General features: G+C 33.9%; 1 protein-coding gene and 1 long non-coding RNA gene across 2 annotated transcripts; both read right to left on the bottom strand.

Moving 5' to 3' along the window:
• Window positions 1-508: 508 nt before the first annotated feature.
• LOC132750567 (uncharacterized) lies at window positions 509-5,359 on the bottom strand. Its single transcript, XR_009628573.1, has 2 exons — window positions 5,246-5,359; window positions 509-3,739 (listed from the first exon to the last, which is right to left on the bottom strand). It is a non-coding gene; the product is annotated as an uncharacterized LOC132750567 (long non-coding RNA).
• Window positions 5,360-6,085: 726 nt separating this feature from the next.
• LOC132750566 (uncharacterized) lies at window positions 6,086-7,880 on the bottom strand. Its single transcript, XM_060740570.1, has one exon. It carries the CDS (start codon window positions 7,421-7,423, stop codon window positions 6,281-6,283), a length of 1,143 nt encoding a protein of 380 aa, XP_060596553.1. The 5' UTR covers window positions 7,424-7,880; the 3' UTR covers window positions 6,086-6,280.
• Between the last annotated feature and the right edge of the window lie 8,267 nt (window positions 7,881-16,147).

The raw sequence follows: 16,147 nt of genomic DNA, 5'->3' as shown, positions 1-16,147 counted from the left end.
GCAGTCCTAGAGAAGAATGAAAAGCTGAAAAACAGTACCCTTACCAAAAAAAAAGGCTCTCTGGTGAACATTGCGGCAAGTTTGCCGCAAACATTGCGGTGAGTTTGCGGTAAACTGCTTTCAGCAATTATTTACCATGCAAATGAGGTTTGCGGCAAATTTGCCGCAACTAATGAGGTTAGCGGCAAATATGCCGCAAACTATAGGGGGCAGTAGCTTCTGTTTGCGGCAAATTTACTGCAAACCTCATTTGCATGGTAAAAGTTTGCAGATGTTCGCCCAAAGTTTGCGGCAAATTTGCAGCAAACTTCATTTGCATAGTAAGTTTGCGGAGGTTCGCCAGAAGCTTTTGGTAACACTGCGGCAAACTTCATTTGCATATTTGCCAGTTTCAGCAAATATGTTCTGGCGATATTTTGGCGAACATTTTGGTAAAGTTCTGGCGAACAATTTTTTTCAAACATTGGAATAATTAAAACTAGCTGAATTATAAGAAAACAAATACATATTGGTTTAACACATTTTTTCAATAGAAAATAAAAGAAATATTACAAACATATCAGTAGAATAAAATGAAATTTGATAAATTTGTAAAATAAAGAAATTAATTCCCCAGTTAAAAAAAGAGATAAATTTTACACACATTTTATTAGCAACTGATTCTATACATATTTGACTTTCATAAATTTCCACTCTTTAGTTATGATGCTATCATGAATTGTTCATATTACTTAATAATCAATTAAAACAAGAGCCTATTGAACCAGGGTGATCCTCCCCCGACTAGGATTTGGACACAGAAAAGTATATCTTTTGAAGTTTCAGGGTTATGTCCCAGACAAAGTTCAAAGTCTGATAATTCCAAAATAGTTGTAAAATCACACTTCAAATAACGACGCTATGGGCCAGACACATTTTTGCTTCAAGGTCATGCTGTGACCTTGACCTTCAAGGTAATGACCCAAATGTTGCGTGTGACATATCATCTCAATATGGTGATCATTTCGGTGAAATAGTTGTAAAATCCGACTTCAAATAACGAATTTATGGGCTGGACACCATTTTGCTTCAATTTCATGTTGCGACCTTGACCTTCAAGGTATTGACCCAAATGGTGTGTGCAACACATCGTCTCAATATGCTGATCATTTCTGTGAAATAGTTGTAAAATCCGACATCAAATAACCAAGATATTGGCCGGACACAATTTTTGTTCAAGGTCATGGTGTGACCTTGAACTTCAAGGTAGCGATCCAAATGTTGCGGGCGACACGTCGTCTCAATATGGTGATCATTTCTGTGAAATAGTTTTAAAATCCAACTTGAAATAACAAAGTTATGGGCTGGACACGAATTCGGGTTCGTATGTACGTACAGACAGACGGACAGACAACCCTATGACTATATGCTCCCCCGAAATTTTTCGGGAGCATAAAAACAATGTTTGACAATAGCTATTATTCAGCACATGTTGCAGTATTTCTTAGCACCAAAAATGGGAAATATAATATTGTTGTAAAAGCTAAAAATCAGAAAAGTTACAGTTTGAAATCTTCTATCTGGACAAAAAGTTTCATTCAAACATGAACTGGCATGGAATAACATACATACTTCGACATCCACTTAGACAAATCACTATTAATAACAATAAATACTAACAATAGCGTTATGTGTTATGCAAAAACAAACTAGACCAATAATGGCTTTCAAAATTGTAAAAATGAATCTCAAAAATATATTTTGGTCTTATACAAACAACATATTTCATGGACATAATACCTTCAGATTTAAACTCATGCCATATAACATTATGATTGTGAGCAAAACAATATCTGACACAAACAATTATGGCTTTCAAAATTGTTAAAATTAATCACAACAATATATTTGGGTCTTATACAAACAACTAATTTCATAGACATAATTTTTTTGTTTGTTTGTTTTGGGTTTTTACGTCACATCGACACAGTATAGGTCATATCGTGACGTTCAGGTGCCCTTCCTTGCATTATTTCAGGCACGAACGGGTATCTGAGTAGAACCACCGACGTTCAGTTAAGCTAGCTGGATAGCTTCCTCACATGAAAGAATCCAAAGTCCCTGTCGGGATTCCAACCCACAGCGGTGAGGGGCAAGTGGTTTGAAGTCAATGACCTTAATCACTCGGCCACGGACGCCCCTCATAGACATAATAACTAAAGATTTAAACTAAATGTCTTTAGTCATGTCATATAACGATTGCAAGCAAAACAAAAACAGACTAGAGCAATAATGGCTTTTAAAATTGTAACAAGAGCGATCAGTAATCACATGTGTCGCCTCATGATGGCCAATTTCATGTTGGGACAAATTTTGTGACAGACAGACAGACATACGGACAGTGCACAACTAGACTTGGTACTGATCATTCCTGTAAAGTTTGGATAAAATTGCACCAGTAGTTTATGAGGAGTAGACCGGACAAGCTTTTGCGTATCTGGCAACACACAGAAAAAAACACCTTTTTATCAAAGGGCCATAACTCGGCCAAAAATCATTCAACCGGAAAACTCGTGCAATATGCGCAAGGACTTGAGCTACAGATCAATCCTGTAAAGTTTCATTGAAATTGCATGAGTGGTATAAGAGAAGTAGTCCGGACAAAACTTTAAAAATAAAAATTATTAAAGGGCCATAACTCTGACAAAAATCATTGAACCGGAAAATGCTGACAATATGCACAACTAGACTTGGTACTGATCATTCCTGTAAAGTTTGGATGAAATTGCACCAGTAGTTTATGAGGAGTAGTCCGGACAAGCTTTTGTGTATCTGGCAACACACAGAAAAAGAAACCTTTTTATCAAAGGGCCATAACTAGGCCAAAAATCATTCAACCGGAAAACCCGTGCAATATGCGCAAGGACTTGAGCTACAGATCAATCCTGTAAAGTTTCATTGAAATTGCATTAGTGGTATAAGAGAAGTAGTCCGGACAAACTTTAAAATTAAAAATTATTAAAGGGCCATAACTCTGACAAAAATCATTGAACCGGAAAATGCTGACAATATGCACAACTAGACTTGGTACTGATTATTCCTGTAAAGTTTGGATGAAATTGCACCAGTAGTTTATGAGGAGTAGTCCGGACAAGTTTTGTGACGGACGGACGGACAGACAGACAGACAGACAGACGGACAGACAGACGACGGAGAAGTGATCCCTATATGTCGCCACTACTCTGTAGAGGCGACACAAAAATGAATCTTAACAATATTTTTGGGTCTTATACAAATATAGACATAATTATTAAAGATTAAAACTAAATGTCTTTAGTCATGTCATATAACGATTGCAAGCAAAACAAAAACTGACTAGAACAATAATGGCTTTCAAATGTGTAAAAATGAATCTTAACAATATATTTGGGTCTTATACAAACATAAACATAATAACTAAAGAATAAAACTAAATGTCTTTAGTCATGTCATATAACAATTGCAAGCAAAACAAAAACTGACTAGACAATATTGTAAGTTTGCATGAAATTGGCTTGGCAATTTATGAGATGTTGTTTAAAGATCAAGTTTACGGAGGAATGATAGACAAAAGCTCGCAATGTCACTTTGTAAGCTAAAAACGCACTACTTTACTCTTGCACTCTTCCAAGTTTCAGTGCCCTGGCCATTGTGTGTATTTTGGTGTTGACTGCTTTGGTGACTAAGCTACTCTCCATATTTAGTTTATTGATGCAGTACACTGAAAAAAAGAAGGTTTATTTTTCATTTACATGTTACCATGTTTATACTGAATAAAACTAGAACTATCACTGAAGGTGAATGATACCCCAAAACCCCACCTTGAAATAAAGTGGCAGTAATCTATTAGTAAAGCCCACCTACAAATGAAGAAAATAAACACCAAAGGCAATTATTATTTATTGGTCAATACACTGGTGCTGGCTTGATTTTGATCTGTTGGGATGAACATGTATTTGCATTGCAAAACCTAGATTTATTTACAAATGACAAGTGGCTCATATATTATAAGTTTATCTAACTTAGTTAAGAAATCAAGGTATTATGTTAAAAACACACCAAAATAACAAACAAGAGCGATCAGTGATCACATGTGTCGCCTCATGATGGCCAATTTCATGTTGGGACAAGTTTTGTGACAGTAGGACAGACAGACAGACAGTGCACAACTAGACTTGGTACTGATCATTCCTTTAAAGTTTGGATGAAATTGCACCAGTAGTTTTTGAGGAGTAGTCCGGACAAGTTTTGTGACGGACGGACAGACAGACAGACGACGGAGAAATGATCCCTATATGTCGCCACTACTCCGTAGAGGCGACTCAAAAATGATGCATGCTGTGAACATGACAGCCAGGTCAGAGCTCAAAGTTAAAACCAGGGTCATTCAAATAACCATTAGGATTTTTTCTAAATGCCACTGTTTGAAAGAACAATGTTGACTAACCAGTCTTACTTGTATGCAAAACTCACTTTTTCAATTATACATCAATAACAGTGGTTAAAATATACACAGATACTTTTCTGACAAATTCTAAATCATTACTGACATGATAACTGAGAAAAACTAGAAATGTGTCAATAGGACACGGATGCCCCACAAGCCACTGTTCTGTCAATCTTATGACTCTAGGTCAAATAGTTTTTGGACTACATGTGCCACAAGTTGAAAACTAAAAATCAACAAAGGGCCATAATTCTGTTAAATTTGGTTGCAGCAAAAATTCCTTTATTACCATCTACACATTAAGTTTGTTAATCCCTGGAAGTTTAAGCAAAATCTGCCATCCGGTTAAAGAGGAGTTGCGTTCACAAAATTTCTACATAGTATATAGTGAAAAAATCAACAAAGGGCCATAATTCTGTTAAATTTGGTTGCAGCAAATATTCCTTCCTTTACTACCATCTACACATTAAGGTTGTTCATCTCTGGAAGTTTAAGCAAAATCTGCCATCCGGTTTAAGAGGAGTTGCTTTCACAAAATTTCTACATAGTATATAGTAAAAAATCAACAAAGGGCCATAATTCTGTTAAATTTGGTCGCAGCGAAAATTCTTTCCTTAACTACCATCTACACATTAAGGTTGTTCATCCCTGTAAGTTTAAGCAAAATCTGCCGTCCGGTTTAAGAGGAGTTGCGTTCACAAGATTTTGGGACGAACTGACAAGTGCAACGTTATATGCTCCCACATTGTGGGGGCATAAAAATAATCTTATTTTACTTACATGTTAAACTGTCAAATCCTCTTTTGTGCCAGGCAGTATCTACTGAATTGGACATATCACTGCTGGTTTTACAGGGAAATTTCGGGAAAGTCTTAATCTGCTGTGAGGTTTTTCAAGATGTGGACCACTTCTGATTTTGTTTTCAACCTTTGACTGTCTGTGAGAACTGTAATTGTAAAAATATTTCAAAAATATTTTCTGTAATTTAAAATTCATCTTTAAACGTAATGTTGACAAATATTGAGAAACTACACCAATGAATTGACAATAACTTATTTATAATTAATGTAACACAATGTTCATACTAGAATTAGTTTTGTTAATTATTAACAGTGTTTCTGCCAGAGCGCGTTTTTGGCGCACTATTTTCAGCCATGACGCAATGAAATTTAGTTAGTGCGTATTTTGTGACGCAAGAATTTCACCGTCGCTGATTTCAACACAAGTCAGATATACAGACTATAAACCGTCAATTCAGTATAAAAATGTATGGAATGTTTACCGTGGGCTCCACTATAATTTTAATGAGAAATGAAATTTACCGGGTCCGTGGTCCGGCATTTAGCCAATTTCAACTAGTTAATAAACGCTTGCATTTATACGTTACTGCATATATTGAAAGCGCCCAGACAAAATTATTTATTTTGTTGTCGTCATATTCTGCGAACGAATAACTGTCGGCTGGAAAATGCAGTCTGCGTATATGTTAGTGTTCATCTGTGCTGTTCTACAGAAATTAGAAACTTCGAAGGGAGTGATAGCGACAGGAGAATGTTTCTAATTTCTGTAAAACAGCTAAGGATGAACACTAACATATTTAGTGTCAAGCTTAATTTCCTTTGAAAAGCAATCTATGTATCAAACAAACAAACAAACAAAAAGAAGCCGAAATAACTGGTGAACCCCTGATGTGTCTGATACATTATGGACATGTATATAACAAATTGAAATATTTATAACCAAATAGAACATTTTCTGATAACGTCCAAGACCTTGATACATTTTGGAATAAAAGTATTTTTATATATCAAAAGTTTATACTTCTCTTAATCCTTTCAAGTCGGGGAACTCTTTTCTAAAAAGAACATAGCCAAATATTTTATATTTCAACTCTGAAAACAATGAATCTTCTTCACTTTCTGAACATGAAAGATATCGACGAAGAGAGTCAACAATTTGTTCCCTAAGATCAATATCAAGGTCTAAACCTTTACCACAAAAAGCACCCCGTAAAATATGCCTTATTCCGTCCTTTCCACCGAAATGATTCACATAGCTTCGCAATGTATGATCCATAATACTAAGTCCAACAATGAGCGTCACGACATCCTCTATATTTTTGTCTGCCATGTTCTTATCTATTTGTGCTATATCTGTCTGACCGTTCGTCAGAACAACATTCACTAATTTAAACATTTGAAGGTTATCACTCCCTTCAACTTGTAGACAAACTTTAACTGTGTCCGCTATGGCTTCTATCAGCGGAGAACATGCATCTGCATTTCTGTTTTCATTGACACCTCTCTGAAAGTCTATCATGGCTTCTTCCGTCCTTTGGAGATATTCATTTCTCCCTTTGTCAGCAGACATTTCTAAAAAGCAAGAAATCTCGTCTTCTGTCAGCCAGACTTCTCGTGCACTACTTTTATTCAAATCTATATAAAAATCTAAACTTTTCATAGGACTTGATTTCACTTCCTCAAGGCATGTCAGTAAGATTTTGTAATCAGTGTCTTCAAAGTCAACAAACATATTGTTACTTTCTACAAAGTAATGACTTAGTTTTTTACTCCGAAGTGCATCTGTAAGAGAATCCAAAGCTTTTTTCAGAAGATAAGAAACTGATTCCATTTCTCCCACTTTTTCTTCATACACCCAAAACATCAAATGTTTGATGTGATAAGTTTTTAATGTCAGCTCTTTTCTAAGTTCAGCATGACGCTTTTCAATTACACCCTTTAAGAAAGCTTTCATGATCAAAAATACTTTCTTCTGCACTGGAGAAATTGACAACATCATCTCTTTCTCTGGCAAATTAAATGACAAACAAAAATCCTTTCCTGGATTTGGATTTACCGGTGACATTCTTGCTGCGACGAAAACGTTTGCGTTGAAAATTCTGTCAACCTTTCCCGCGGGCCATTTTAACTTTTCCACTCGAGTTTTCCATTTCTCCATACATCTAAGCGTACCCTTTATCTTTAGAACAGGCACAAAGTCTTTATGACTTGTCTCCGAAAAAGTTGCTCTAAATGCAGCTTTGTTGCTGTTTATATGATCGACACAATTCAAATCATTTCGATATAGGACATTCTCGTCTTCATCGTTGCTGTTTGAACAATGACTGATATCATTGTGCAGTCGTTGATATAGGATTATATCTTGCTTAAGAATCTCTCCGATTATCTGAGCAAAAAAAGCTATCCCTCCATTATCTTTTTTGCTTTCACCCTGAGGTAAAGCCAGTTTCCCTATTTCATATAGTCTTCTATAAATTTTCTTTTCATGGTCATGAATTTCTACATTCTTCAAAACCTTAGACCGAACATTTTTACTTCTTTCTGCGCCTGTGTTAGGTAATTTTTTTCTGATATCTTCTACACCTTTGTCCAACTTAAATCCTATATATTTCGTTATTTGTTATCCAACTTTTGAAGATACCGTCAGCATTGTTAAGTTTTCTCCGGCTTCGGGCAGTTTGTCCATTTTAGTAGTGACAGGTAAATAAACCGCCCTTAGTATAGTAAACAGCTCTGGTCCAACATTGCGTAAATCTTTAGTTGAAAGGTATTTACCTAGAATAATCTCACATCCATGGTTATGCAACGAATCTGCTGTTATTAACACGTAACACGGTCCTTTTTTATTTTGAACTAGGTTTTCAACAGGAATCACCAGTTTCTCAGACACGAGTAAGAAATCTGCATCGCCATCATCTTTGGAGTACGCAAGTTTGGAGAGCTCGCCTGTGCTACCAACAAGGTGCACCCTTTCTCTTCCAAACTTACTGATGAAACAATTTATCGAGTTAACATATCTTTCGTATCGTATATCATTTTTGCTTGGTTTAGCACGCTCTTCAAGGGCTGATATGCATTCTTTAATTTCTTCATCGGTGCAATACGACATTTTCAAGTTTCTGAAAAAAAATCGAGATTAAGAATGAAATATATTTGATTATTTTAGGCAATAAATAGAAGTAACTGATTCATCTCGCGCTTACAGCCCAATCAGCTTGGCCCACTATGTTTTAGTTTCCCGTAGTATTAGAATGTCATAAATTGACTTCTATTTTATACTGAGAAATCCTTTTATAATCAGTATTAATGTCATATTTTTTCGGTATGTCGAATGTTTGTCTTTTGATTAAAAAATAAACGCTTTCACTTGAAAGTCCGATACTTTAAAACAGATCAATTTTCATATACATGTATCATGATGTGAACCAAAAGAATCATGTGGAAATTGAACGTTGCAAAATTGCGTTTGTTTGTTTGTTTTTCTGTTGTTTTTAACACCGATTTTAACACTTTTTTTGTTAAATCTCGGCACAAGATCCAACAAACAGACTTTACCTTATAACTTACCATGAAATTCCAATGGCCGCAAGTGATCGACTACATATCACACATGTTTTATGAGTCAGCTGTAACTGACAATGGTCATTTGACCTTATGTCCAAGATCACTTGTCATGGAGAAATTACGCCTAGCCGAGAAACGAACAAGAGCAAAATGCTTTGTAATACATGAAGTGACTTTTAACCTGGCTTGTTTCGGTGTTTTTTTTTCTTTCAGCCGTTAAACACATTTTGTTCATATTTAAGTGGTCGGACCACTTACCAAGGTTTTCCCGGATAACTTACCTGTGAAAGTGTCCGTGTAATTATCCTTCATGATTCATTTACTCAATGTCCGATATAAGTTGCAATGCCCTCATTTCGAGATTTTTTTGGCCCATTCTCCTCATTAATTTATATACATTGTATACTATTTAAATATTACAAAAATCCCCTAACATTTGTTTCGTCCGCCTAAAGCAGGAAACCAAAGATATCTTAATGAAATTTTCTTTTTGCAAAATTGGATATGTAATAACACGTATTGTTGTTTTCATATTGACAGACATCCTCCATTATTTACAAAACGACACAAAAGCCCACTATCAAGCCCCCTCTTAGGTAACTTTGGTACTGAATTGTCACGAAGAAAATTCGCCTTGCTCCAGGATTGAACCACCAGCCCATTAATTAAGAATCCGATGCTCTTTCTATGGATTCAATTGGGCACTACGGAATAATGCTTGCAATAAAAATTATCCTTTAATTTTCAGGTTCAAGTCATTTATTTTTAATTAACATAAAATAAGTTGAAAATACAATTATATTAAAATGAATATCCATTTTTGTACCTATACAAATTCAAGCTTTCTTAATATATTATAGAAATCATTGACTTCATTTGTAGTAGATTGATATCATTCTACTACAAATGAAGTCAATGATTTCTATAATATATTAAGAAAGCTTGAATTTGTATAGGTACAAAAATGGATATTCATTTTAAATCATTTTAGTTCCGAAAATAAAGAAGTGTCCCAAACAACAAACAAACAAAATATCTTGTAAAGCCTTGCTAGACGATACAAAAATAAGGAAAAATGCACAAAACCGTAATAAAAAATAAAAGGTAAATATAGAATAAGTTCACATACCTTTTTATCAAGAAATTAAAAAGTTCTACCAACACTTTAATAATAAATTAACAGAAATAACGACACTTATAATGTTTGTACTTAAAAAAACAAAAATAGAAATTACCAGTCTGACGCCACGTGACTTATTGGAAATCCAACTACATGTATGTATATGTAAACTGCGCGTACGTAGCTTGGATTGTTTGTGCATATGCATGTTTTCCTGTATTACTTTTATATCAACCAATATCAATGAACAAGACTTAGTTTATATATACAATCACATGATTTTTATACATGTATATACACGTTTATAACAAGTTAAATACTGCTATATTGTTGTGGTTGCGGTTAATAAGAAGAAGAAAACCCATAAAAAACAACAACAAAAAAACGTGTTTTTATACTTCCAATTCTTTATACATCTTGAACATTAACGAATGTTCGTCTTAAAATAAACCTTTGTGTCTTTATCAAAACAATAACTGTAGTAAGTCATTAAATGTTATCAGATACAAATTAACAAAAGCATATGATCAAAAAATAAATAAAAACATAATACGATAATAAAAAGCGAACTCTTTTGTGTATATTTCAGGTCAGTACTTATGAAATATTTTCTTTCAAGATCTCCCGATATAATTTCATGTAGATTCATACATGTGCTATTTATATAGTATAACCCAGCAAACACATGACGTTAAAATAACGTCGGATTAATGTTAGATTTTGGTCACGACGTCGCCGACCAAAATACGACGTAAATCTGACGTTAAAATACCGATGTCTAATAGACGTTTCTTTTTGACGTCGTACTAACGTCAGGTTATGGTCGGTGTCCTGACGGTAGGTAAAAAAAATAACAAAAAATAATCCTTATTCGCTGTTGTAATCATTTAAACTTTTTTTCAAATGTTATTTGGATTACAAATGAAGTGTTGTTATATAAATACAGACCAAGATCGCGGCGCTGCAACCTAATAAAACATAAAGGTGGCGCTGTATATACGCAACTTACATGTGTTATTGTTATGAAATCTATTTATAGCTACAGATCTGTTTACAAGTTCCAATCATTTAACGTTGTAATATTATCATTTGTGGTACATTATTATGTATCAAAATGACGAGTTTTTAATAGTGCTTTAACATTTAATCATAGTGACAGAAAAGGGAAAGAAAACATAATTAACCTTTAATTCGAATCTAAAGTCACGTGGATGGAAATTCAAATTCGTAGGCGTTACGTTTTGGCTGTCGGTCAGGAATCGGGATGCATTTATAAGTGAATATTATAGGTTTTCTTGAACAAAAAGGTCAGTTCAATTTATTTAGATTTATTTCTACTTTGTATTTGATAAATAATTGCATGATTGCAAGCACTCTTAAATATAATTATCATTATTTGAACAGCTGAAGTAAAATGTCACACAAATTCGCGATAATGCTAATAATAAATCTTTTTAAAATTGACATGTTTTAACTCTGCTTGTGAAGAGTTTATAATATGCCTTTCAGTACTACCAAAGAGAATGCTTAGATTTCATATTTTTCTTAAACTGTGATGTTTTTGTCAGTTTAAATCTGAGAATTGAGAATGAATTTGTACGATTTCGAGCATTTCGGACAAGACGTTTCGGTCCCAAATAACCCAAAACGTTCCGGTCCCAAATAACGCAAGACGTTTTGGTTCCAGACATTTCGGCATTAAATCTTTAATTTAAAACTATGAAATATTTTAGACTTGCGTAAACCGTTTCTATTTCAAACGTAGAATATATACATAAGTTAGAATATAATTTTCTTTTTCAAGGTAGTTAAAGTGTTGGACATGCTCTCAAAGGTCGGAGGGACGGAAACACAAGTGAATATGTAAAAAAACATATGAAAGTAAGATTTTTTGTAAATTCTATTACATACTTTAAATCCATACTAAACTGGAGTTTTAAAAAAGCGGCTTTTTAAAATGTTCAGTATTTATGTTTACTTTTAATTTTTTGTTAAAGCTCTCTTATTAAAAGCTGGCAAAATTGTTCATTAAGTTAAGATAAAACCATGAAAACATTTTTGCTTGTTATTTTTACATGTTTAATTAAATTTCTTTTTTTTTCAGTGAAAATGATGTCACACACGCTATTTGGGCGCTACAAAGGGGTGCTGAAAGAAGGTCATATCTTAAAGCATCACACCTCAAAATTCGTGCTAATTCTCATGGATATCTAAAAGTATAACTTTGTGAAGTAACTAAAAGGCAGCAATTTATACATTACTGACAATTATCAAAGGAGGTCAAAATATGCAAAATGGCCACTAAATGTTTTAGAAATGCTGTAGAATATATAGTTAAAGTACTGAAAATCTGTCATTAATTGATTGAAACATTATTATCAGAATCTTTTAACTTTTCTTAAAATTATAATATTTTCATTGTTTTATTTGATAAGGCAAACTTTGATAGAAATGTGCATACATTGATTTGTTCTTTAATATTCGTACATGTTTTCTTAGTTTCATTTATGTCATTGTTTTTGTAATACTTTTTGTTTTGTAATTAACTTATGTTATGTTTTATTTTGTTTAATGTATGAAAATTATTTAACCTTGCAGAATTTACTAAAAATTGTATGTATGTATCAGCTTAAAATTGCACCTTTTTCTTAAATTAAAAAAGCATGAAAACACATTTTTGCTTTTAGTTTTCTGTTATACATTTCATTTGAGGGAAAGTTACTTAATAGAATGAGTTACATTAAATTAGATCAAATCAGGATAAGCCAGAAAATATTTATGACGTGGTGAAACAAAAAGGATTAGGGAATGATAAGATGAAGATCAGGAAATGATCAGATTTAGGGCAGAAAGGGTTAATATTAAGGTCGGAAAATGGTCAGATTGAGGTCGGAAAATGGTTAGAAACTGGTTAGATTTAGGTCGGAAAATGGTCAGATTGAGGTCGGAAAATGGTTAGACTGAGGTCGGGAAATGGTTAGATAATGGTCAGATTTTGGTCAGAAAAAGGTTAAATAATGGTTAGATTCTGACGTCTACCTGACGTCAGATTATTACGTCAAAAAAACTTTCAAATCCAACCGTTTTTCCGACCGTCATCCGACGTCAGAACCTGACTTAAATCTGACGTCGGTATGACGTCTTGTGTTTGCTGGGAAAACTTTTAAGTGAAATATAGAAATTTTCAGATAGGTTAAGATTAATCTGTTGAAGTATTGGCAAACTATAAAATCACAAATGTCAAATAATAAGTTACTCGTATTTCTTAAAACTTATGCCACCGTAATTACAACTATGCTATTAACGAATTTTAATAATAGACGGGTTTGATTTTCAGAAAAGACCCTCCGTTAAGAGTCTAACGTCATTTTTTAGTACAAGCAGGTAGTCAATCGTTTTTACATAATTCGGGTACGCTGAATCCATTTTTTGCTCTACCACGCCTGTACTCGAAGTCCTTGACATTCTAAAGGTCAAATCAAAATGGCCGCCATTGTCCTTTACCATCTAATATAATAAATATATATATTATAATAAATTTATAAAATCAAAAGTGCATCGATTCTGTACGAAAGTAAAAAATGAATCTCTGTCTATCACAATGCCTTCATTTATAGTGTTTGTTTTACTCATCAAAAGTGTTTTCGTATTGTTATATTGTAATTAAAACACGAAAGATAATTAAATTTTGTTTGGCTGGCTTACTAGCAAGAACAATTCGTTTCAGCAAATTGACTGTATTAAACGTGTTAAACTTGTCGTATACCAGATAGGTGAGAGAATTCTATTCTGCAGTGGAAATATACAGCTAATTTATACTTTAACTCAGAACATATTACATCTACCTTTGCGTCTGGACAATTGAGATAACGCCCAATAGTTTCTAAAATTTGCTTATTAACGTCTTCTTTAAAGTTCAAACGTTTTCCACAAAACGCTCCACGTAGAATATCTATTACCCCTGGCGGTCCTCCAAATTTATCAACCACCTGTTTTATCTTTGTGTTAAAAGTACCAAAGAAAAGGAGAATGGAAATCGTAGGGAGTTATAATCCCAGTCGAGCTAAAATCCATACAGATTGCAGACCAAACCACATGCAAATCATGCCAGTCTTTTTCCTTAATGAAACCGTTTTCTTAACATCCTTTTTTGTCTTTTCATCCATTTTTAGTTTAATAATATCACCATCACATTTTGTTAAGAATAGATGTATCGCTTCAAACTGTGAAAATGTCTATGCACTCATCGTCTCTGAGGCACAACTCAATGGTTTCTAAAACGCCTGCTGTAATTGAGAATCACCATTTCCAATTCCATCATTTATGCCTCTCTGAAACTCGATCATTGCCTCTTCTAGTTTGTTTCTTTGTTCACTTCTGCCTCCATCGGCGGACATGCCCCAAAAGCAATCCATATCCTCCTTCGTGAATTTAATCGCCCCCATGTTAACGTTTTTTAACTTAATAAAGTATTCCAAGCTTTTAAGTGGGTACGCTCGTACTTCCTTTACACAATCTATCAATAACTGGAAATCGGCAGTCTCAAAATCAAGGAAAAGGTTACTGCTAGATATAAAATAGTGCGAGAGCTTCTTCACGCGTAATTTTTCCAGAAAAAAGCCTAAGCGAAGTCTGTAAGCTTGTGAACAGACCACAAATCTTCCCCTTTGTTTTGTTCATAGAGCCAGAACAGGAGTGTTTTGATGTGATAAGTTGTAAGCTTCAATTCTTTGTCTTGTTCTATATGTCTGTTGACAAAAACACCTTTTAAAAATGCCTTTAGTATCAAATACACTCTTTTTTCCACAGATGACATTGCTATCATTAACTTTCGCTCGGCCAGATTAAACGACAAGCAAAAATCTTTTTCAGGATTTGAACTTTTTGGACAGACTCGTGATACGACAAAAATTTTTGTGTCACAAATAGCATTTACCTTCTTCTCGTCCCAGCCATTGTCAAGAACTCGTTTTTTCCATAGTCTCATTTCCTCCAACTCTCCTGTAATAACTAAAGCTGGAACAAAATCTTTGTGACTTCTTTCTGTGTATGTTGCATTAAACGATGTGTCCTTATTACTAGCTATATCTATCATGTTCGAGCTTTTATGATCAGTGTCATTGTCATGATTTGTCCGGAAATTGTTCATTTCATCGGAAGGTGTTTTGGGTAATGCACAACTTTGTCTGGATAAGATTTCTTCAACGATTTGCACAACGAAAGCTAATCTTCCGTTATTTGTCTTTCTGTCAGAAAGTATGGCAAGTTTTGATGCTTTATACAACCGTATATAAATCCTTTTCTCGCATTCTCTAAATGTTAGTTGTTTCCATCTATCTTCCACCATTTTTTTCTTTCATTTGCTCTTTCAGTATTTTCGTTATTTAAAAAATACTCTTCTAAATCTTCAATATTTTCTTCAAACTTTAATGACCTATATGTCGTTGTTTGTAGACCTACCTTTGAGGAAACAGATAGAATAGTCTTTTTCGTACTTGTTTCTGGTAATTTGTTCACAGTAGCAGTGACATGCAAATAAATCGCTCTTAACATGGTTAATAATTCTGGTCGTACTTCTCGCACAGTGTTAGCCCTCAACAACTTCAAGGTCAATATATCTGCTACATAAGTCTGCACGAATCCAAAGCATGGAGCTTCACGATATGAGACCAATTTTTTAGCCGGGTTCTCCAGCTTTCCAGAAACCATTAAGAAGTCAGCATCGCCATATTCTTTTGAGAAAAAAAAACACGTTTTGATCGCTCGCTCGTACTTCCTACAAGATACACTCTTTCTCTTCCAAACTTACTAATGAAGCAATTGATATAGTTAACATATCTTTCATATTTTACATCATTTTTACTTGGCTTAGTACGTTCTTCCAGTTCTGCTATAAACTCTTCAAACAAATTTTCATCAGTGACCTCCATTGGCATTTAATATTTCTGGAAGTTGAATATAAATGAATGTGTGTTTCCCAGCAGTATAGATATTAATTCTTTGACAATTTCAATGGATGGACGGCACATACTTTTTACACTTATATCTGTATTATATTATATATCACAACAAAAATGCAATGACAATTGCTTTTGATAAAAAAATAAATGTAAACATAAACATGATGTGACTATACAGGCAATTTAATTAATAATTTTTAAAGATTATTTTTTTCTTTCTTAGTAAGAGAACCAATCT

Source organism: Ruditapes philippinarum, unplaced genomic scaffold, assembly GCF_026571515.1.
Source record: "Ruditapes philippinarum isolate M1 unplaced genomic scaffold, ASM2657151v2 ctg7296_1_1_1_1, whole genome shotgun sequence".
NCBI lineage: Eukaryota > Metazoa > Mollusca > Bivalvia > Venerida > Veneridae > Ruditapes > Ruditapes philippinarum.
The sequence above is the reverse complement of the archived record's forward strand: the minus strand, read 5'-3'. Positions and strand labels throughout refer to the sequence as shown.

Bases quoted from the DNA above. Each gene is read 5' to 3' on its own strand.
- LOC132750566 (XM_060740570.1), bottom strand. From the start codon at position 7,423: ATGGAGAAATGGAAAACTCGAGTGGAAAAGTTAAAATGGCCCGCGGGA.